Below are 24,859 nucleotides of genomic sequence, written 5' to 3'. Positions count from 1 at the left end.
AAAAAAACCTCAGTAGTGTAAATATTTTTGTACCAACAATGAGAAAATGTTATGCAGTTAATAGGTCATCTGAGAGCAGCACTGAAGTATTTTGTCTTGCAAATCAATTTTTAATGCAGTAGAGGGAACAGAAACATTTGGTTTGCCTGTCTCAGTATCTGGAATTCTGTGAGTTTTAAGTGGAAAAACTGTTTATATTTTAATTATTATTTTTATCTTAAAAAGCAATTATCCAAGATAGATTAAGGCTGTGATGTTGGTTTTAGTCATCTCAAGAGAACTGAAAATAAGTAAAATACTTTAAATAATTTATTGAAGCTAAAGAATTATCTGAGAAAAAGAGATTTTTGCAGAGCCTAAAAATGTTGATGAATCTGAAGATATATATGTAAAAGAAACCTCAGACAGCAAACACGTCTCAGATTATTGTATGATTTCTGAAAGCTGAACCCCAGAAATTCAAAGGGAGATCGTTCTCAAGTGGAGGAGGTTTTGAGCATGGATCTTTGTTTTCTTTCATTGTAGTTTTTTTAAAAAGAACTCTCAGCTTAAAAAAAAGAGTTTATAAACACGCGTGCAGTTTCAGGTACGGATTTTAAAACTTGTAGGCAAATGCAAGAGAGCACTGACTTACAGCATTATTTCATAAATCTTGAATTCATTAGGATATGAAATTATGCCTTGTAAAGTGACTTCTGTTGTATTATTTCAGTCCAACAATGTAAACAAAGACTTTTATTGGTGCTGCAAGTAATGTCATTGTGGAAAACAGCCGTATTGACACAAGTTTGTTTTCAAAACAGACTGATTTTTGTTTCATTTTATACTTTGGAGGGCTTTTATAGAATGACATTTAAGGTTATTGCTTGGGTATCTCTATAAGAAGAATTAAGTTTTCTAAGCTGTATATTTATATATTGCTTTCTGAATAAAATCTTATTAAAATCTTTTTTTTTCTTCAGTTAAATGATGTACTGTTATTTAGTGTGTCTATTTTCACAAGTTAATATTTTTTCCTCCCCTCAGAATCGTATTTCGGAGACAAAAGTTCCTGTGTAGAAAATGTTAGCGCGTTGAATCTCACCAGCTCTTCATCTACACGGGGCCCGAGGAGCTCATGCATAGGAAAACCACCCCTCTCTTCTGGTAGATGTGTTTACAGAAGCCGTACCCCTCTTATGGGGTATTCAGGTAAGGTGAGCAGCTCTTAAAGGAAATCGTCCTACTTACATTTCTAATGTTATTTTGTTAAACACACTTTATTTTTAATGTGATACAGTAATGTACTGAATTATATTCAAAACACAAAACATAATGTGTTTCCTAATACAGAGGATGTCTGCCAATGAAAGATGCACCCATAGGGGAAAATACTACTTTAGCTGCTAAGTAGATGTTTTGGTATTGCAGCCTCTTGTCACTTACTTTGTATTCATGTATTCACTGAATAAGTTCAGTGTAAAATCAGATGAAATGTGTGTGTATATCTATATAAAATATGCATTTGTTTCCTTTAACTTGGTGAGATCTGAGCCACCTCAGCATTGTATTTTAGTGGAATATTAGCTTACAGTATCTCTCTGTAATCAATACACTTGATTTTAAATAGCAGTAATATCTGTACATTGTTTTGAATTTAAAATGGCAAATGTTTAGTACTAGCCATGCCTTTTGGCATGTACTGAACATCTTTTCTGTTTAGGACAGAGACAGTGACTCAGAAATGCTGTTTTCACTTGCTGCAAGATTGGGGTTAGTTCTGACAGTCTTAGATTCTATCAGTCTTTTCATGTATGAGTATGATGTTCGTACTTTGGAAAGTGTGCCCTGTCTGTATAGTGTGGCAAGTAAGGAGTTCAACAACAGGGTTTTTAACTTTTAACAGAGTTTGGTGAATTGAAAGGACTCCGTGGAAATGGAAATATAAACACATATTTCACTTGGAATGACAAAGTATGATTCTGTGGCTGTAGAGCAGTGACTAGTAACCAAGTGCATGCAACTTTTTACAGGTACCTCCTCGTCTACAGTCTCTGCCCATGCCCTCGCGTCGGTGGTTGTAGCTGTGGTCGAAGGAAGGGGCCTTGCCAGAGGTGAAGTGGGAATGGCCAGCATTGACTTAAAAAATCCTGAGGTGATACTGTCACAGTTTGCAGACAGTACAACTTATGCCAAGGTATTTTTGCACACTTAATTGCTGTATCCCTTACAGGCTAATTATTGTGACTTTCTTGAAAAAGCTTATGACTAATGGGTAATTCAGTTTTTAGGCTGTAGAAGAAATGTCTCAAAAGTGAAAGTAACAAGTTCTAGAATATAGGCAATGTTGAAAGGACTGCTATTTTCTTTACTGTGCCTCAGGCTTTAGATAAAGAAGAATGTTTTGCAAAAGAAAAATAGCCTATCTGCAAAAAATAGTGTTTGAACTATGTGGGAGTGAGGTGCCCGGGTTTTTAAGAGCATTGGGCAATACATGGCAGTAGAACTTGCAAGTGTTTTTCGTCGGACAGAACTACATAAGTATGTGTGGGGGTGTAGGGTAACTGTAGGGCTGGCTTTGTATGGCTGCATAATATTCCTTCTCGCTCGGTTTGCAGACAAGTGTTCTGCCTACCAGCACTGCATACGCTATGTTAATTTTGGAGAGTAATCTCTGGTTTGTGCAACACCGGCATTAATTAAACATCTTATTTAATAGTGTGGTTGTAGTTATGCATGCTAGAAAATAATGTGGCTTGTAGCATCTTTACAATAGTCAAAGAAATAAAAACTAAATTTAATTAGGAGAATAAGTAGATATGACTCAGAATATAAACAGCTATGAAATCCGTTTACCAAAATACATGTTGTATGATGTCTTTTTTTTTCTTTAATCGTAAGTGCTTTTAAAGGTTATCCTGGTCTTAACACACATAAGTATGCACTGAACCAGGCAGCTACAGAAATACCTCCGTAATACACAGTACTAAAAGTAAAAATGAGATGTACACCTTGAAATTGTGGGTACATGAGAAAATATAGCCATTTGTATGATAATGTGGCAGTTTGCATAAGAATTCACATAAAGGTTTGGAAATGAAAAATTAATTTGCTTGTACCTAGGGAAAAAAAGTCCAATGTAATCAAAAGAATGGTAAGACTAGAATTCTGCAAGGAAGCCTCAGATTATGTATATGGAAATTGTTTATTAGTTTTAATGGTTTTGTGAAGATTACAGTTGCTTCTAAGAGTAAAAGCCTTTCTTTTTAGCAAGCAGTAGCAGCGTTGGAGTCTAGACCCTCCCCTGTTCTACTGTGTCAGGGTTAAGAACTGTATTATTGTCCCATGAATTTACTGTTCTCAAAATGAGTAGTATTTTAGCTGCCCAAACTCTTCCACCACACCTTTACTTTCAATTTTGTCTTGAATTTAATGATAAAATGCAATTACTTCTCTCAAGTCTTTCATACTTTGTCTTTAAATTCTGATAACATGTCTCTCTCCTGTTACTCAGGCTTGTAACTTGGTAAGTTTACATCCTGGGGAGGAGCTGCTGAGAGCTGCTGAGCACAGAGACCTGCGTGTTGGTTGGCAGCGACTGAATGTGGGCCAGCAGCGTGCCCAGGTGGCCACCAGCATCCAGGCCTGCATCAGCACTGGTGTGGGCAGCAGGAGCAGGGCAGGGATCTTTCCCCTGTGCTGGGCACTGGTGAGGCCACCCCTCAAATCCTAGGGTCAGGTTTGGGCCCTTCACTCCCAGAAGGACATTGAGGGGCTGGAACACGGCCAGAGAAGGGCAAGAGAGCTGAGGAGGGGTCTGGAGCACCCAAATGATGGGGAGTGGCTGAGGGAGCTGGCGGGTTCAACTGGAGAAGAGCAGGTGAGGGGAGACCTTATCCCCTCTGCAGCTCCTGAAAGGAGGGGGTAGCAAGGGGGTGTCGATCTCTGCTCCCCTGGAACAAGCGATGGGACAAGAGGAAATGGCCTCAAATTGTGCCGGGGGGGGTTAGGTTGTACATAGGGGAAAATTTATTCCCCAAAGGATTCTCAGGGTGTGGCAGGGGCTGCCCAGTGCAGTGGTGGAGTCCCCATCCCTGGAGGGGTTCGGCAGCCGAGAGATGAGGTGCTGAGGGATATGGTTCAGTGGCAGACAGGGCAGGGTTGGACTCGATGATCTTGAAGGTCTTTTCCAACACAATGCTTCTGTGATTCTATAACCGCCTGTCAGGCCATGGCCGGATTGTGTAGTTTTTCCCTCCCTTGCCATTCTAAAATATGACATTTTTATTTATACACTTATCTTCCTAATTTCCCATTTAGATTACTGAGTTCCCCATTCTGTGGGCATACCTGATATTGTATTGACCATCTAGTCCCAAAAAAAACCACCCCAAAAAACTGCTAGTATAAAACTACTTTTTTCCAAATGAACCACATGGCCTGGTTTCTTATCTTAATCTCTAACACCTTTAACAATTCTGTCTGTCTGCTGATCAGCTCTTTTCTTATAGTGTCACTGTCTGTGTTTTGCTACTGATCAATATGAAGCTTCATGTATGTTCTTGTGCATTCTTTTTTATTTCTGAATATCCTGTAAATTAATTCAGTAAAGTTTTCTTGTATTCTTTAAGTTCTTCAAGGTTTGCTCTAACTGTGATGCCTCTGAAAAAAACTTCCTAATGATAGCAGATAGGCAGTGACAGCTCTCCCTCCCACCCCCCAATACCCTTAAATAATTCATTTTGTGTATTTTTTTTATGCTTATTCACCTTTCCACTGCTGTCTGTCCCTTCTTTTGCATGTTAACTTCTAAGCACTTGAAATATAGCCTGTTTTTTTTCATGTTTCTCCCTTGAGAATTTCTGGGTGATGATATAAATGCATAATGAAGTTTGTCCTTTCTTATACAGAAAACAAATAGAAAAGTATATAGTGTACTTTAAACCCCTGCGACAGGTGTGTGTAACATAATCAAAGCAAAGCTGGTTTAAATATGGGCATTTTGAGCCTTATTGAAAATGGTAAGACTGAGATAGATGTTATAAGAGGAGGTTAGAACAAAGTCTAAAACAGGTCTCAACCAAAAGGTTAGTGATATTCAGACCTGCTGCATTTCTTCATCCTCCAGAGCACCGTTAACTTGTCAGCCGGAAGCCCAGAAAGCTGCCATCGATTGAAAAGAAGTCGTCCTCCCATCATAGCATGGAAGAGCGCTTTGGATAGTTACCGCTTGCTTCGATGACAAGCATGTTTCTGTGTTTAAATAACGGGATAGATACCTCTGTTGCCTTGTTTTGTTTGTTTGTTTTTTAAATTTAGCTTCATGTATATTTATGTATCTCTGTCTATAGATACAGATAAATGTGACTCAGTAGGGTAGAAGGTTAGCAGAAAATATGGTCTTACAAGACTGGAACTGTGATTCTAAAAGACAAGGATTCTGTAATTCTTTACTGCTGATTCATTATCATGTAAAACATTTTAGATTATATATGGATTTTTATTGTGTTATTTTGATTTTTTTTCCCCTCAGGTTATTACTAAACTCAAGATTTTAACACCACTGGAAATAATAATGTCAAACACTGCTTGTGAGTCAGGGAGCACAACGAAATTGTTCAGTTTGATAACAGAACAGTTCAGGGTAAGCTCTTATATTTCAGTCAAAATTTTAAAGTTCTTTTTGATCACTTTTAGATCATTGTTGATTTGAGAGTTTTCCCCAATTAGATTTTGTGTTTTCTATGATTTTCAGGCCTAATTTTACCATGGTAAATAATAATCTAAACACAGATCCAGCGCAGCTAGTTCTAATTGTGACAGTTACAGAGACAAGTATATTGCTGATGAAAGCCTAAAGTTTTGATTTTGTGACATTGAAGTAATTTGAGCCATGGTGAACCTAGGAAAGATTCAGGGGTCAAGAAATTCAGGCATTTTCCTTTACTCCTTCTTTGTTCTCTCAACCTGATAAACAGATGGTGCTAATGTATCACAGAATAGGAAAAAGAGCATTGGCAGGGTAGAAGGGAGTGAGATGAACTGGTGTATGTGATTTATGAGGATTAAAGCCTCAGAACTTAAAAAACCTCTATTAACTACTACATGAATTGCTTCCATGTCTACACTGCTGATGGCTTCTTCACAAGTCCTCTTCTACTTCCTGACTTCTCCCCTCTTTTTCTTGCATAAATCCCTTGTTCATCGCACACATTCACTTGCATTGACCTGTGTATCTTTATTCCCTATTTACTATTGAAGGGGTGGTAATGACCCCTTGGGCTTAAACCTTGGCAAAGGAAAAGTTTGAATGTGAGCATCAATGCTAGCATGAAAACAACTTCCTCAAAAGTCATTAATTTTAGCCAAATCCAGGTTAAGTTCAAAATTTGGAGTAGCTAGTTCTTGAGATGAAAAGCAATATGCAAGAAAAAGCCTATATTAATTTGCTCAAAACAGTAGAATGAGCCTTTTAATATATACTCACTATGAGTGAGGAGGAAAGATTATTGACAGTAGTATGGCTTGCTTGTGCTAATAAGCAAGTCTTTCTGCAAAGACAGATTGCTGAATCAGTTGATAGATTTTCTTGGAGATGCATTATCCCTAGAAAAATAGAGAATTCAGGTGGAAAATTCTCCATTAACTTTTTAAACTATTTGTTTTTTCCCCGTCTCCACAGAATGTGACTTTTACAACTGTCCAAAGAAAATACTTCAATGAAACAAAGGGTTTGGAATACATAGAGCAATTGTGCGCGTCTGAGTTCAGCACCATTTTCATGGAGGTTCAATCAAAGTATGTTCAAATAAGTGAAAAGCATACTGTGCCCAGAAAAGTTTTTAACAGCTTTTTACATACTTAGTACACAAGTCTGTACCTTGCTGAAAAAGTTAGAAAATCGTAAGAGAGTTGTTCTTTTATTTTGCCCTCCAGTGTTTCTGATATATCTAGAAACTTTATCGTTTCTGTAGGCTGGTTACAGATTTTTTTTAATTTTGTTTTGTTTTGTTTTCACAGCTTTCTACTTTCTCCTTTTAATTCATTCCTTAAAGATACAGCTTAACAGCTATGATTGCCTCCTTTCTGGCCTCAGCATGTGTTTTCCTTCTACCAACGATTTTAGGTAGTGATACTTGGTGAGCTGGGTCTTCAAGCCCTGTGTAACTACTGAAATGTGTGTGTTCACAATACCAGCGATAGAGTGGGGGCTGTCAAGAGTACAGAGACTCAAACATTCAGCAGTATTTGATTTACTTCCATATATGTGCACTGTACATGGGTTGGTGCATACTGAAAACATACAGCTTTTACAGTGCCTTCAGTCCCAGTAGTTGTCAAGCGAAAGTGTGAATGTGATTTCTGTTGTGCACCGCTTGGTTTTGTGGTATTTAAATAGCACTGTTCAATATTAATTAAAGATTGTTTCTTTCCAAGGTACTACTGTCTTGCAGCTGCTGCAGCTTTGCTAAAATATGTTGAATTTATTCAAAATTCAGTTTATGCTCCTAAATCACTGAAAGTGCGGTTCCAGGGCAGTGAGAAAACAGCGATGATAGATTCATCATCAGCACAAAATCTTGAACTAGTAATTAATAACAGAGATTCTCGGTAAGAGTATTAAAGCTTACAAATTGCACTTTTATAAAGTTATGTTTCACCAAGTTTCCGTGATGTTTGTGTTAAAGAGCTGACCATTACTTTTATTTCTGTGTGACAGAACTTATATACCACTCAGAGCTTTATAAAAAATATTTGAACAGAGAAATGTATTACAATTCAGCACAAAATTTCTAGCCTAGGAAATCCTACAAGTGAATTGCAGGAAGAGATGATAGTCATCTTTACATCAATGTCTGTATTTTATTCAAACTTATAAATGATGTCAATGCAAAATTTCACAGATTGTGAAATGAAAGAGGCAACATTTCTGCAAGAAGTTGCCTATGTTGGGTTAAAATGCCTAGGTCTTACTCATTTTACACAAGATAAGCACTCCAGGCTTGAAAGGTTGCTTTGTTTTCCTATAGCTCTGAGAAATAACGGCAAACAAAGCAGTTTCTGTGATGATGTTCTCATGCAGTGTGGCAGTTCATCTCATGGCAGCTCTGCACAGCGAGAACAAGGCTTGCAGCACATCTTCAGCAGCCTCTTGCCTGCGGTGCAGGGGCAGCTCCAAGGCTTTCCCTCCCCTGACTGCATTGCTTCTGGTCAGAAGGAGAAAGCCTTGGAGCATGGCTTTGCTGTCTGCCAAGGTCTGAGATCCACCTCTGCTCAGAAGCCCACTCACTACCCTGATATTGAGAGGGGAGCCCTGAGAGTCCTCACACTCCAGGTACTGCTCGTAAGAGCTTTCCACTGCAGAGATGTCATGGGAATGGCTTGGATTGGAAAGGATGGTTAAGGATCATCTCGTTCCTGCTCCGTGTCCTTGTCCTTCTACCAGTGCTCTTTTTTTTTTTTTATTTTCTCTTTTAAAAATTTTTGTGGGGATCACAGAGTACAAAGTTAGGTCTGCTCTTCAGAAGTGAGAGGTGACTGAGGCTTCTTTCTGTTCATCTGTCATGCTCTGCTGCTGGTTCCCTCTTGTTTGCTCTGTTGCTTCATATGTAACTGCAGGAGGCACCCTAAGAGGGGTACCCTCAGAGCAATATTCCTCTGAAAGCTGCTCCTAATTTCACAGAAGGTCACAGGAGGAACTGAGCGACAGTAAACTGCTTTAAAATTTAATTTTTTTAGCATTATTGCTGCAGAATTTTTGCTGACTCAGTGGCAAGTTTGAATCAGGCCACACACAGCTATTTCTACTACAGAGATCTGTCCCCAAAAGCCTGGTTCGATATCTTTGTATCAGATACTAACAGGTAAACGTTGACAGTACAGGCACACACCAGAAACACCTAAATCAAGTCCTTGTGCCAGTGTTAGTTCTGGAGGGGGCTGTCTCTCTTCATTTACTGTATAGGGAAATGAGCCCTCAGTTGCTTAAAGGTGTGGATACTATCCCAAATGTTGAGTTCCCCCTAAGTGTTGTCATGAGTTGCATGTTATGGTAAATATGTCCTTAATAAAACTGATCCTGAATTTCCCCCTCTTTAATTCTCTTGACTATTGCTTTGTTCTTTTGTACCATGGTATTTCAGGAGTTTCTGTACTGTTTTATCTATGTGCTGTTTGTTTTGTATACTTGTATAGATTTCTTCCTATTTACATTCTGTTTTCAATCAGTATGTCTCTATGGCTCCAGTGTTTTCACTGGCTGGTAAAAGCCGATAGCATTGAAGGTTTCAGGTTTCTAAAACTGTTCAGGTATGTACTAGATGTAAATATTACAGGCTGTTTATTTTAAACAGATACAATCAACCCTTCAGTGTGAAACCCTGGAAGGTACAACATGTAAAAGCCATGAACATGAATATAATATTTATAAATCATAAGCATGTTATTTGGCTTCTATATTGATTGTGCATCAGTTCTTTAAAAAAATAAAGCTTATTTCTCTCTTGGACTTCTAAGTATTTTAAATAATTTTCAGAAATATATTATAATTAAAATGTTCTTAGTAGTATTTGATAATCAGATGATGATTTGTCTTCTTTTGTAGGGTTAGTTTGTTCAGTTCAATTGACAGGAAAAATGTGAACTGCACCACTGCAGTAGGAATGGAATACTGGTACACAAAATGAGGAAAATACTGAGTGCAAATGTATTTCTGTACTTTGGAAAATGATATAATGAGGGCTAATATTATATTAAATTACATTAAATTACCCGACTTCCTAAACTGCTGTAGTTCACATATTATAAATGGCAAACAGGGAGATACTAAGCATCCCAAAAGCACATCTAAAATCTATAGGATACTCTTACCTGAAAAGGTCACCTGACATTTACTATCTTTATATTTGTGAGTGTAATTTCACGTCTATTTTGTTTTCAAAGGAATGGTCACACACTTTTTGGCGTCCTAAATTACACTAAAACTCCAGGTGGAAGTCGAAGGCTTAGATCCAATATCCTGGAGCCACTAGTTGATGCCGAAACAATTAACACAAGACTGGACTGTGTACAGGAATTACTCCAGGATGAGGAGCTCTTTTTTGGTCTTCAAGCAGGTATTAGTTTATGTTTTGATACATGTATTAGTATTATATTTCTTTTTAAACATATCTTCTAATATGTGGAAGTATGCAGTGTGACTCAGTATGTTTGAAAAGTTTTTTATGGTGTCAGGTGATGTTTATATAGTGGACACTTATTTTTTTAAGTAATGGTAGTGATATTTTTCTCAAGTATTTTGCTCAGAAAATAGAATTTCTCTGATAAAGTGGATAGAAGTCAGTGAACCAATAGTGTTTTCAAAGAATTTGAGTTTGTCTTGTTACCTCTATGGGTAGATACACACTACATTGGAAGTATACAAGTATACAAAAAGTATACATTAAAAACAAATAAGGGCATCACTGACATAATACTCTTTGTGTATGCATATTTTTTTCTCTTGCTTCATAAAACATAGTGGTCCACACAAACGTTAAAAAAAAACCAAAACTAATACCAGAGTATGAGTTAGTCCACCTGAAGCTGGATCATGTAATCTTTATTACTGAGAAATACGATTCAATCTAACAAAAAGAATATTGCGTAAAAGAATATTTATTTCTACCTGTAAAATAATGACTACATACTTAGGCATAGTAAATTTAGTTATGACAAAATAATTTAGATAGCAGCTAATTTTTAACTTTTTTTTGACTGGTAAATGATTTCTGGAGACAGAATGAAAGAAAAAGATTTGCATGAGTATCACTAAGTTGTGTGCATTAAAAAAAAAAAAGATTTTATTACAATTTCAGGTCAATTTCTGATCTGTTTACTTTTGTTTTACAGTTATCTCAAAATTCCTGGATACAGAACAACTGCTTTCAGTTTTGGTACAAATTCCAAAGCAGGATACAGTACGTTTCAAAATACGTCTTAAATGATGGCTGTAACATGCAATATAGAAATGTGATATCTATAAATATGCATGGTATGATAAGAAAAAGACTGCACTTTAAAAAGACATGGAATGTGTTATCACAGATTGAGAGTATGTATTATTTTACAGTGGTAGAAGATTCACAGAATCCCAGAACGTTAGGGATTGGAAGGGACCTCAAAAGCTCATCCAGTCCAATCCCCCTGCCGGAGCAGGAACACCCAGATGAGGTTACACAGGAAGGCGTCCAGGCGGGTTTTGAATGTCTCCAGAGAAGGAGACTCCACAACCTCTCTGGGCAGCCTGTTCTACTATTCTCATAGGAGAATAGTAGAAAAATTTGGTTTTGCTTCAATATCACATTTATCTTAATTTATGCAAATTTACTTCCAAAAATGTTTAGTTTTTCATCACTCCCTGCCTTCAGTCTTCATTAATGTGCATCCTATTCGACAGTACTAGGATGAGAGAGGCAGGCAGATGTGCAAACACCTGCAATATTTATAACATTTTTCAACAGGTTAAAGCTGCTGAATCAAAGATAACTAATTTAATCTACCTGAAGCATACTATAGAACTTGTGGAGCCTCTAAAAGTAGGTGTCTGTCTGTTTTTTCTTTTTTTAAATGAAGTACAGACCATCTTGTCCTTATTTTTTATGCAGTGCAGTTTGTTACATTTCATAGGATGGGGTATCTCAAGTTGGAAAGGACTGATAAGTGTCACTGAGTCAAAAATAAAATTACTTTATATCTTGCAGAACACAATACTGCTAACATAGTTCAGTAATTAATAAGCCAATTAAAAATATGCATTTGAGTCTAATACTTTGAAGAACTGGATTCCTACCAATACCTGAATAATTTATTTTATAACAAGCATGTAACTGAAACTCCTGCTCATATTCCATAACCTGCTTAAGCACCTGCTAATAAGCCTTAATGAATCTTAAGAACTTTTAGTCCTTTAAACTTAGTATTAAAAAGAAGTTCATGTACATATGTTGATCTTCAACAGGCTGCTCTAAAAAGCTGTAACACACCGCTCCTAAAGGCTTATTACAGTTCTCTTGAAGATACAAGGTATTTATCATATACTTCATCTAGTATGTCAGAAACTCTCAGCCTGCTTAGGAATGTCTAAGATTAAAGATGTTGTATCTTTGCTTATTTGTAGTTACAGGTATAACTCGATTCTTTTGCCTAAAAACTGATTTTAATTGTCAAAAACTCTGATTTTCAAACAACAAATACAGGGAAAAAAGCAAAGCAGAAAGTTAGCTATGATACTGCAAATGCTGATGAACTGAACTCCATCAGAAAGAATTCTGAAAAGACAGTAGTAGTGGTTTCCTAGAGTCCCCATAATAAAAAATATCACTTGTTTCCTGTGTATTTGAGGAATAATTAATGTCTTTCAAAGAGTTGAATGGTATCTTTGGTCAGACTTGGTAATAGTCATACTTTATTCTGAGGCAAAAATGTACATGAAATTTAGTGTTTGGTTTTAACAGTAGATAATTTACTTCAGTTATTTGTAATACTCTTACTTGTAATTCTGGAATGATATTGCAAAAAATTGTACAGTATTATGTAGCTAATTAGTGATACAACTAATATTGCAGATTTGGAATTATGCTTGAAAAGATTACAACTGTAATTAATGACGATACAAGGTACACAAAAGGATGTCTGAGTATGAGGACCCAGAAATGCTATGCTGTTAAGCCTAACATCAATGAATTCCTTGACATAGCCCGTAGAACATACACGGAAATTGTTGATGATATAGCAGGTATGATAAAAAACAAGATTTTAATTTATTACATTGCACCTGGCATACAAAAGTCAAGTAATCATGTGTATTATAACCTTCTCATGTGTAAGAAGTGTTTAGTTTTATTATAAACTAATGTCATTAGTGTCATTGATAGGTAACTGAAGCACTTTTGAGATACATACTGAGGTTCTCCTTTTGTAGATAAAAACTTGGTTTTATTTTAATGAAGTTGAACTGAGATTCCTGCATTTAAAACTCTGTTGCTCCTTATCCTCTAAAAGTACAAAAAAGTTAAAGTAACGTGACGGAACTATTCCAATGAAAACATGTAAATCTTGGTTCTTTATATTCTAGGCAGTCTTGGTCTATCTGGGCACTACTTTTTAGCCAAGCTACTAAGAGTTGGAAAATACAAACGAAAGGAATTTTATCATCCCATCTCTTATCATCAAGTCAAAATAGAAGAAAAAAAAATTATGCTTGGGAATAGATCTCATTTTTTAATATAAAATGTTGATTTCTAGCTAAAGGACATCATCTTAGTTTACTATATAATTGGAAACTGAAAAGAGCATCAGAAAATTTAGCATCTGTCATATGTTGTGAGCTTCCCGCTTCCTCCTAATCTTACATTCTACATAGTACACAATGAAAAGTACAGGTGCTATTGTTTTTTATTTCCTAAACCTTCCAAAATTTGGTAGCTGCTAGTATTGCAGACTGTGAACTGATGTGTTCCCCTTGCCCACTTTCACTGTAGCCCACATGCTCGCAGAAGGGATTCTTCTCTCTTTTCCTCTTTACTGGTTTAAACACTAAGCGACTCCAAGACTGAAGCACTGACGTTGTCTTTCTGTAAGGCTGCTGTGAGGCCTCTGATGTTGTCCTCCACAACATCCTCGTTGCTAAATTGGAGAGAGATGGGTTTGACAGATGCACTAAACGAGAGGTGGATGCAAGGTGGATAAGGAGTTGACTGGATGGCCACATCCAAAGAGTTACAGTCAATGGCTCAGTGTCCAAGTAGACACCAGTAACGAGGGGTGTCTTCTGACAGGAGTACCACACTATTGCCATCTTCGCAGCATTCAGAATTCTCATGATTTAACAGTACATATTCTATCATTAACAGTTTCCCGTGTACATTATCGTCTCAGCTGGGAACAAGATGGATTTAAGGGGGAGAGAGGGATTACACATGTAAAGCATTTCCCCCCAGTCAGGGGAAAGCAGATTGTGCAGTGTCACGAACTGGTTAAAAACGGAGCATCCTTGGTCTGCAGTGCCTGTTCTGGCTGCTGCTCAGACACTGACACCAAGTGCTTGAGCAGACTTTCCTTTCCTGGTAGTTGGTCAGATGCATGAACTGTCTTTAAAGATCATGGGAATTTATCTGATTCTCCACTGGAATTTTTTTCCCAATAGCTTTATGCAGCCAGATTTGTTGCATTAATATGTTACTTAAATAACTCCCTGGAGACCCATCTCTGTGGCCTTTTGTTGTGTTACTTACCTGACACATTCAGTGCCTATAAATTACATTAACAGTATGCATCTTTGTTCCAACACAAACATGTATGCGTGTGTGTGTATGCACGTGAATGTATGTAATTTGGGTCAAATCTTTATTTGTGATATGCAGGTATAATAAAACAACTTGCAGAAAAGTACAACCTACCGATGAAAACATGTTTCAGCTCTGCTCGTGGATTTTTTATCCAGTTGAATGTTGATTGTTCCATGTTACCCAATGGCCAACTTCCTCCAGAATTTACAAAGGTATCTGTACTAGATGTTTTTTCATATAATGTTTGTATATTTAATGTATATAAAACATATAATACATTAATAAAATGCATATTACACAGCAATTTAAACAACAATTAAAATAATTTAAGTGATATCTAGAAGTAAATGAAGGTGTAATTGGTATGTCTTTATAACTGCCTTATTTCTAGTCACACTTAATGTAGTCAGAAATGTGCAATTACATGCAATTATGTTGTGTGTGTATAAATATAAAGTTGTATATCTTGCTGGCAACTGCATTCTCTTAAATGGATTTTTCATAAAAATTTATATGGGAAAAATGAAACCAGATATTGTTTTTTCTGCTTCTCCACACCCCCCCCCCATATTGTTCCCAGTTTGCTTTTTAGAAACTATTTCTGTTTCTGATAATATGGCAAGTTCTTATTGGTGGTTTGAATTTCCTGTAGATCACTAAAATGAAAAACACATATAGCTTCACTTCAGCAGATATAATAAAAATGAATGAAAGATGTCAGGAGTCCCTGAGAGAAATATATCACATGAGCTACTTGTAAGACCATTTAAAACTATTTAATATTTTATAACTACATTTATTTTGTCCAATTAACAGCTAGTTACATGTTTTCTTAAAGCTATCTTTCTGTTAAGTTATGGCAACTTACAGAAATAATCCAGAGCAACACTGCTCAAGTGTACTTCCTGAGACAAAAAAAACCCCCACAATGTGTATTGTATTCAATGTGATTACAAATATATAGGCATTTATTTCTAAGGGTGGTCATCGTATTTATTAATTTTTATGGATTAATTATCTACACAAAATGACACAATGAATGCATTAGTTTTGTAATACAGAATCATTATTTTTAATCAGTCCTTTGCATTTACAGTAGAACTGTCTGTTTCTGTATTTGGTCCTTGCTGCAACATTTCCCTTCTAGAAACCATGTGGGGGTCTTATTTGCAGGAAGGCCTAAGAGAATTAGAGCTGCATTTGACATGCTAACATAATATGCTTGATTCCATAGCTAGATTTTCAGTTCATTCTCTGTGGAGTTTTCTTATGAGCTGTTGGTATTTGAGCTATGTGTCTTGTGTCTGATAGCAGATTTTGATCTGAGATGATGGTATAAGATCTTAATTTCCTTCAAATAAATGTATACATTTGCTTGCACTGGCAGAGTTGATTGCATTTTATGAGTAACTTCCTAACCTGATGTATGCAGTAGGGACATTATTATCTTGCTTTATTTCTGTAAGTTGTATAAAGTGACAGTATGTGCTGTGCAACAACTAAATCAGTGTCTTATTTCAGAATAGTGTGTAAGCTACTGAACGAGATCTATGAGCACATTCATTGCCTGTACAAGCTGTCTGACATTGTGTCAATGCTGGATATGCTGCTTTCATTTGCCCACGCCTGCACTCTTTCTGATTACGGTAAGTTTCTTCTTTGATTCTGATCCTCCTGTTGGAGAATATTCAGGCTGTTTTGTCTGGTTCTCCAATTGCTAAGCCCAGGTCATTTATTTTTGCCGGTCGCAGTAGGCTTTAGGTGAGTGTCTCTGGTCAATCCTTGCCAGTGTTGTGCTGATGTTCTTTCTGTTTCCATTCATTGAAATTACATTCTGCCGTTTAGCTGCTGTAAGCCTCCACAGCCAGTCTTTTCAAGATAGCTGGTTAGAGCATACTGGATTCAAAAACATGAGTCTGTGAACATTCTGAGTTTAAATTTCTGAAAGGGCACAGGATAATCCAAGCAGATCAACTTAAGTATACACTGTAAAACAAAATATGTGGCTGCCTTTGTTTATCTGCTTCAATTTCTGTGGCACTTCTAAACATTTTTGGAAGTAGAGTCTTCTAAGGAATCCAGGATCATGTGCTTACCTGCATATTGTTCATCCTGCCTCCCTTGCCCAGCTCTACAATGTACCAATGAGCACGTTGTCTTCAATTAATGCTGACCTAAGATACTTACCTACAGTGCAGTGCAGTGTAGATGCTAAAGCAGGTTTGGAAGCCATCTCAGGAGATGTATTAGCTCATCACTACTGATGCTACTATGTAATTTCCAGTTCAAGAGCAGGATCTGTTTGCTTCACAGTATGGGCTGTGAATCTTAATGTGCCGATGGTTCCAGTCATAGCACATGGACTGATCTGTAACTGAACAGTAACTGATGTGCTTGAGGCATCACAACTTTTTCCTGAGAAGTGAATCAGAGAACACGTTTCTGTCAGCGGTAATAATAAGACCAAAGCCACTTAGCTTTTCCCATAAATCTACATCTGCAGGTGTGGATCTAAAATCTAAATCTTCCCTCTTTCAGTTTGAATCACAGACTGGTTTGGGTGGGAAGGGACTTCAAACTCCCCAGTCCAACTCCCCATGTGCAGGGACCACCAGCATAGGCTGCTCACAGCCCCGTCCAACCTGGCCTTGGGCACTGCCAGGGAGGGGGCACCCACAACTTCTCTGGACAACCTGGGCAAGGACCTCACCACCCTCACAGGGAAGGATTTCCTCCTAATGTCTCATCTAAATCTCCCTCCTTCCAGTTTAAAGCCATCACCCCTTGTCCCATGACTCCCTGTCCTTGTAAAACATCCTCCCCAGCTTTCCTGTTGCCCCTTCAGGTCCTGGAAGGTGCTCTAAGATCTCCTCAGAGCCTTTTCTTCTCCAGGCTGAAGCACCCCAATTCTCTCAGCTGTCCCCATAGCAGAGCTGCTCTAGCCCCTCAGCATCTCCATGGCCTCCTGTGGACTCGCTCCAGCAGGTCCATGTCCTTCTGGGGACTTCAGAGCTGGGCGAGGTGCTTCAGGTGGAGGTCTCATGCGAGTGGAGTAGAGTGGGAGAATCCCCTCCCTCGTGCTGCTGGCCATGCTGCTGGGGATGCAGCTCAGGATCAATGCCTGAAAGTGGCTGGTAATTCTCCCCCAAGTGCTGCATGGTAGTCCTGCTTACTACAGGAAAGTAAAAATCGGAGAATCAGGACCACCGAGTTTGACTTCTGCTCTGTGAGAATTAGTTTATTTCAGAATGCATAAGTTTAATAATGTAAATGTTTCCTTACTAACCCTGCAATGATTTATATCCTTTTTCTCATTTAGTTCGTCCAGAATTTACAGATACTTTAGCAATCAAGCAGGGATGGCATCCCATTCTTGAAAAGATAGCTATGGAAAAACCTGTGTCTAACAACACATACCTGACAGAGGGTAACAATTTTGGCATTATTACAGGACCAAATATGAGTGGAAAATCAACGTACCTAAAACAGATTGCTCTCTGTCAAATTATGGCACAGATTGGTGAGTAAGAGTGTACCATATTAGCAATCTTCTGCAGCACATTTATTGATTTCAAGTTCAACATATTTATTAAGTTGAATGATTTGGCTTCTAGGATAAGATTCGGCTTAAATAGTAACAAGTAATTTTTAGTCCATTTGCTCCTACCAGCTCTTGTGTTGCTGGCAGAGATCACTGCAATGTTTTGGGTCTGCCACTGGAAACTTATGAGTCCTCATCTGTGTATCTGGAAGCCTCCCCAGTCTGTCTTAGGAGAAGCACCTTAACCCGATCTAACGCCCTAGGCTTGATGGACAGTGAGTGTCTCTGAAGTATGCCCATCAAGCTGCGTGTGTGTTAGTTATCCAAAAGGAACAGAAGAACTTGAGCATACCTCAGTTATGTAGAGAAACATGCTTGCAGCCAAGTAATAGTAACAGATAAATAATCAACTACTTCAGATAAAAGAAGTAATAAATGCTGCAAGGTTCTATCACTAGTGCCCCCTGTGCTGGGCACTGCTGAAGGTCGCACCTTGAATCCTGGGGTCAGTTTTGGGGTCAGAACATTGAGGGGCTGGAACGTGGCCAGAGAAGGGCAAGAGAGCTGAGGAGGGGTCTGGAGCACCCAAATGATGGGGAGTGGCTGAGGGAGCTGGGGGGTTCAACTGGAGAAGAGCAGGTGAGGGGAGACCTTATCCCCTCTGCAGCTCCTGAAAGGAGGGGGTAGCAAGGGGTCAATCTCTGCTTACCTGGAACAAGCGATGGGATCAGAGGAAATGGCCTCAAGTTGTGCCAGGGGAGGGTTAGGTTAGTTCTGAGGGGAAACTCCTTCCCCAAAAGGTTCTCAGGGACTGGCAGGGGCTGTCCAGGGCAGTGGTGGAGTCTCCATCCCTGGAGGGGTTCAAAGGATGGAGAGGTGAGGTGCTGAGGGACATGGGTGAGTGGTGGACTTGGCAGTGCTGGGTTAACGGTTGGACTCAGTGATCCTGAAGGTCCTTTCCAACCCAAGCGATTCTATGATTCTAAATTTGTAAAAGAAATATTTATAAAGTCTATATGAAACTCATCTCTATAGTCAGGAAGTCCTCGCAATTTTTACCTAAAAGGTAAAGTTAAAGCTGGTAGCACAGGAGAAAGACCTTAATAGGCTGACCCTAACTACTAGAACAAAACTACTTAGCAGAGGAAAATAAATTTTGTCCACCATATTTTTGTGTTTCCAGTCCCCAACAACTGCAAGTTCTTCAGGAATTGCTCTCAAAACCATGAGTTTAATATGAATAGACAAGGCTGTAAAGTGTTTTGGCAGATTTCCTGTTCTTTTCTGTTCAATAAGACTAATAAGCCTCAAAGTCTTTTAAAGGCTTTATAATCTTGTTTTGGGGAAATTAAATTTCCTTGAGACTTAGTAACTCAGTGGCTACAGAAATGTAAATTAATCTTAGTGTTTATTCTCACTTCTGCATCCCTTTAGACTGCTCCAAGGGTGTGATTTCTTAAGGTTTTACTGATAAGCTTCTTTAATTATGGTACCTATAATTTTTTTTTCCTACAAAGTAATGGTAGAACATAATCGTATGAAACATTATAGAAGAAGATGCATTCTCTACAGTGCATACAGACCAAGTGCTAAACATATTTTTTTCCCACTGATGTATTTAGGGAAATTGGAATATGTCACACTGAAAAGAGAAAATTCATCTGTCACTTGTTTTGTAGGTTCTTATGTCCCAGCAGAGTACTGTTCTTTTCGAATTGCAGAGCAAATTTTTACCAGAATAGGTATGGATGATGATATAGAAACAAATGCATCAACATTCATGAAGGAAATGAAAGAGGTATTAAACATGGCTAAGCCAGGGTCCAAGGCCCATTTTTACTGTTAAGCTAATAGAAAATGTACTAGTATATTTCCACTGATAGTGGGTGTGTCAAAAAGTCCTCAACTAGCCAAAAATGCAGCTTCCATTTGTTACCATGATGACACACCACAGAGAACCAGGCATATCTTACAAAAAATGATATCACAGTATGAGTAAGAATCCGTGGTCTATTGGACAGCAGTTTCAATGTTTTGTTATTTCTTGGGCCTTAAATGATGATTTGTATGAGCCTGAGCCCTCTCAATTCCCTCTTCCAAACTGATACGATTTTGAGGGAAAGTGATGCACATTCAATGGAAAAGAAAAAGAGTGCTGTAGTGAGAGTCTTTGCTTGGTTGGAATTGACAGGTATTTGAAGGCTGTGAAAAGGTAACATTCTGTGAATCTGACAAGATTTTTTAAAAATTCTGCATTTTCACCTGAATAACACAAAATATTCCTATTAGCAGCAGTATTCCTATTAGGGTTTTTTCCAGTGCATTTATAGGAATGATAACATATTCAATATTTTCCTAGATAACATACATCATACAAAATGCTAATGACAAATCACTCATCATAATTGATGAACTTGGCAGAGGTACCAGTGCTGAAGAAGGTATCGGCATTTGTTATGCTGTCTGTGAATATCTGTTGAATTTAAAGGTAATCCGGTTTTGAAAAAAAATTAAACTTTGCAATTATTCTGTCATATTGAAAGTAAATACAGTATTTTTTCATAATTTAACTTCAGTTCTGTTGAGGTTTCTTGCCTAAATATATTTTTCATAACTGGCAAATAGTAAGAATTATGGTGATAGAGAAAAAACTGCTGCACTCCTGTTCACTTGTGAATTAACCCCAGTAGGCAGCTGAACACCACCTGGCCGCTCACTCACTGCCCCCCCCAGGGATGGGGAGAGGATCAGAAGGGTAGAAGTGCAAAGTCTTGTGGGCTGAGATAAAGACGGTTTCATAGGAAAAGCAAAGCTGTGAGCGCAAGCAAAGCAAAACAAGGAATTAATTCACTGCTTCCCATGGCAGGCAGGTGCTCAGCCATTTCCAGGACAGCAGGGCTCTACCACACGTAGCAGTTGCTTGGGAAGACAAGCACCATCACCCTGAATGTCCCTCCTTTCTTCTTCCCCCAGCTGTTCTTGCTGCATCACATGGTGAGGGGTATCCCTGTGGTCACTGGGGTCAGCTGCCCCTGTGTCCCCTCCCAGTTCCCTGTGCACCCCCAGCTGCTCACTGGTGGGGCAGGGTGAGGAGCACAGCAGCCCTTGATGCTGCGCAAGTGCTGCTTGGCAATAACTGACACATCCGTGTGTTATCAGCACTGTTTTCATCACAAATCCAAAACAGCACTGTATGAGGGACTATGAAGAAAATTAACCCCGTGCCAACCAAAACCAGCGCACTGGTCACCATCTGTTTCCAACTTGCTCACAAGCTCGCATTTCTATCTAGAAAGAGAATAACTCACTCTCTCTCTCTTTTGTTTTGCTTATTTGTGTGCTCGAGTGTCACAGGTGAACCTCTTCACCTGCCTTTTGCCCTTCCAAAGTGCAGTGATAGTTCTGTACAGCTCACAGACTGGTCACAGAGATCAGAGGTTTAGAAAAGTGGAAGATGGTTTTAGACGGGTTGGAAGTTTCACCTCTTTTAATAGTTATGTGATCAACCTCAGGTTGTTGTCAGCTTTTTGAAATTGTGTAGGTGTTCAGTTTCTCATCCGTTTATTCAGAGTACTTCTGTGGTCTGGTTTGAAAAGCTCAGGTACTGTCTGCAGCTTGTACCTTTGGCAAAACATTCCTTGAGAGTATTAAGGCAACCATTTGATATTCAAATTAATGCTAGTCAAATTTTGTAAGCATCATGGATTTCTTGTTACTTCTGATACTCTTGCTTCTATTGAGAAAGGAGTTAGAGAATCCTCAGTCAGATAAAATATCCTTGCCATTGGTAGAACTCAATGCTTGATTTTAATTTGCTTTAGTAAGTTAAAGACAGCTTTTCAATGTTTTGGAGGAAACCGTGGATGTCAGTGAGATAATTTAATTTTTCTCATTTATTGTAATTTATTCCAGGATCATTTCCAAAATAAATTTTCTTTCTTGTTTCCTTACCTAGGCATTTACATTGTTTGCTACACATTTCCTGGAACTGTGTCACATAGATGCTTTATATCCCAATGTGGAAAATTACCATTTTGAAGTACAACATGTGAGAAGCAGTGCTGGAAATAAGGAGAAAATTGCTTACACTTACACACTCTCTAAAGGATGTACAGAGGAAAAGAACTACGGTAATGGATCTCCCTATGACTTTAACTTAGTAAAGATTATCACAGAATCACAGTGTGGTTTGGGCTGGAAGGGACCTCACAGCCCCCCCAGTCCAACCCCCATGGGCAGGGACACCTCCACCAGCCCAGGCTGCTCACAGCCCCATCCAACCTGGCCTTGGGCACTGCCAAGGAGGGGGCACCCACAGCTTCTCTGGGAAACCTGGGCCAGGGCCTCACCCCCTTACAGGGAGGAATTTATTTCCAATGTCTCATCTAAACCTTCCCCCTTCCAGTGTAAATTGTTTCAGTTATTGGGCATCTAACAGTATTTTTCTGCTGACAGACTTCTGCTGAGTTTGTCCCTTTCTCGTAGAGTAACAACTGCAGATCTGTAATATGTTACAAATACTGTGTGTTTTAAGTAACCATGTAGTGAGAAAGCAGTTTGGGGTAGTATGAAGAACTTAGATGAAATTTCATAGTGAAAAGAACCATGCGAGTAATGTCAGTAGCTACTCAATTCACCTCTGAAGTAGAGGAGCCATTCTGACCACGCACCACTTATGGCAGGGAGTGAAAGTTCTGGAGAGACTTAAAGCTGTGAATGCTGAGGTTTCTGTTATGCAGAACTCTTCCGTGTCTGCCGTAAGTAATGATATTGCAGTTACATAGCAGCTTGGCCCTTTTGGATTAGCAAAAAGGAATATCTTTTATTTTTAGAAGGACAGGAATTTTACTGTGTATCAGCCTACAACTATTTAGAGAGGTTCCACTAAAGCATCGGTGTTCTCAGAAAGTGGGTTTACTTCTCTTTTAACTTTAGAATAAATCACACTGCAGACTGTACAGATTGATGGATTATGGGTCAATAAAGAAATGGGCGAGTGACAATAAGGCATAGCTACATGTTTTAAAGTTACAGAAATCTGTGTGTTTCCAAATACTAGATTCTGAAGTTGGATCCTGGATTTAGGTGACATTTAATCAATAGGAAATTAGCTACACATGACTTTTGCAAGCTAGAGGTAACTGATGACTACAAATTGCTTCAGTCAACCTTCAATTAACTGGACTTAAAACATTTCTATATCAGAATTTCAGAGTAGGTTTCTTTACCTTTGGCAGCACAAGCTCAAATTCAGATGCTACACCACCACTAATTCAGCAATATCTTAATTTTAGAGAGTATTCTCAGAGAACAGGAGACCTTTAGTAACTCGGTGTTGGAGCCTTGGCTTTGCCTTACTTGAGCAAAGTTACATTCTAAGAAAGGGTAAAAGGGCTCTTTCTGACCCTTTTTTGTTTGTAACCTCACAGTATTAAAGCACCTGATGAACAGAGGATTTTCCCAGAACAGCCAGGGCCACAGGCAAAGTAAAAAACTAAAAAAATCGTGTTAGTGCAGAAAAAAGTATTTTACATCTCTTTCTCACCCTGAGTATCTGGCACTTTGGCTACTGGTACCAAGCACGAGTTGGAACACGACAACCACATCCACTGGATGTCTGGATTTAATGGAGAGCGCATTTAGCACAACCTCAGTATTTTCTGTCCTGCCAAATTAAAAAACTAAACAGAGACAGCTGTTAACACCGCTGTGACATTCTTTCCTTTCTCATCCTGCCCAGTTACAGTATTACCAGCAGTAACTTCATGTGGAAGTGGATCATAGAGGTCGTGTTACAACAAAGTAGACATTTTATTTTGGAACTCTCAAACCCATATTGTTTATTTTAAAAAAAGACACAAAATGTATATCAAAATTATTTTAATAAAAATGAAAACTTCACCCTTTAAAATAGGCTTTTAATTCTGCCATAGCATGGAAGGTAGGAAAAAAAATAACATTTCAAATCCTGATTTGTGTTTTATATGTTTAGGATTAAAAGCTGCAGAAGTTTCCTCCCTACCATCATCAATACTTTCGGATGCAAAGGAAATCACAAATCATATTGCAAAACAGATTTTGGTACGTAGTAGAAAATCGTAATACTGTAATTTACAGTTTTTATAGAACTCAAATATATTTCCAGTTTCTGAAAGTATATGGGATAAGCACTACCTACAGTCTTATGAAAACATATTTCATTAAAGTTTGTCTTTCTGGAACCAGTTATACACTGAAGGTTGCTGAAGCAGTCCTTAGGGTTAAGGAGTATTTGGTGTACAAGCCAAGAATCCGGAGATCAGAAATAAGCTTGAAAATAGCTGATATTAGTATTTTAGAAGGTGATGGATTTCACATTTTAATGCATGTGTATGTTTTCAACAGTACAGGCAGAAGAGCACTCCTGAGATGATGCAGCAGAGAGCTGTGTACCATTTAGCAATGAGATTGGTTCAGGCTGCCAGAAATTCTCGACTGGATCCAGACAGCCTGCGTATATATTTGAAAGGCTTGAAGAAAAAGTATGAAGCTAGTTGTCCTGCACCCAGACCCAACGATCAGCAACAGTAACGTGCAACACAGGCTGTTGCTCTAATTTTTATGACTGCAGGAGGATTCTATTTTTTTCCGTAGTATTAGAAAACACTGCTTTTCACATGTTTTTAAATTGTCAATGCTTAGTCTAAATTATACTCACTACTGAAAGACTGTATCTTCAATGGTTTGGTGTTTTTTTTCACCAAAACATACCTGAAATAAAAGCATTTTATTTGTGCGAGGAAGACCAGTACTTCTGATAATGAACTACATCCCTTTCATGATTCCAGAGACCCAGAAGTTGTACGAGATGCCTCTCTGCTGCCCCAGCAGCCCTGGCCATCTCTTTTGGTGTGGGTGGCCATGGCTGCACATTCCCCAAGGGCTGCTGTGGGCCAGGGCATTGGGCAGGAAGGTGCCACGAGCCTCAGCTGTGGCCGGTGCAGCTGATGACCACTGCCACTTGGCTGCTGGG

At 38.5% G+C, this 24,859-nt stretch overlaps 1 protein-coding gene across 1 annotated transcript; it reads left to right on the top strand.

Annotated features, from left to right (window-relative positions):
• Positions 1–1,026: 1,026 nt before the first annotated feature.
• MSH4 (mutS homolog 4) lies at positions 1,027–24,413 on the top strand (the record flags this gene model as incomplete). The annotated part of the gene is made up of 19 exons (XM_010179814.1): positions 1,027–1,191; positions 2,013–2,176; positions 5,513–5,623; positions 6,662–6,777; positions 7,417–7,590; positions 9,922–10,094; positions 10,870–10,937; positions 11,481–11,555; positions 11,978–12,042; positions 12,585–12,754; positions 14,382–14,518; positions 14,959–15,062; positions 15,828–15,952; positions 17,626–17,826; positions 19,527–19,645; positions 20,207–20,335; positions 21,803–21,977; positions 23,840–23,928; positions 24,232–24,413. Coding segments are annotated over 19 exons (2,542 nt in total), but the record flags the coding sequence as incomplete, so codon positions are not given.
• Between the last annotated feature and the right edge of the window lie 446 nt (positions 24,414–24,859).

Source organism: Mesitornis unicolor, unplaced genomic scaffold, assembly GCF_000695765.1.
Source record: "Mesitornis unicolor isolate BGI_N332 unplaced genomic scaffold, ASM69576v1 scaffold3350, whole genome shotgun sequence".
NCBI classification, from domain to species: Eukaryota; Metazoa; Chordata; class Aves; order Mesitornithiformes; family Mesitornithidae; genus Mesitornis; species Mesitornis unicolor.
Note: the sequence above shows the minus strand (reverse complement) of the source record. Positions and strands in the feature narration are given on the sequence as shown.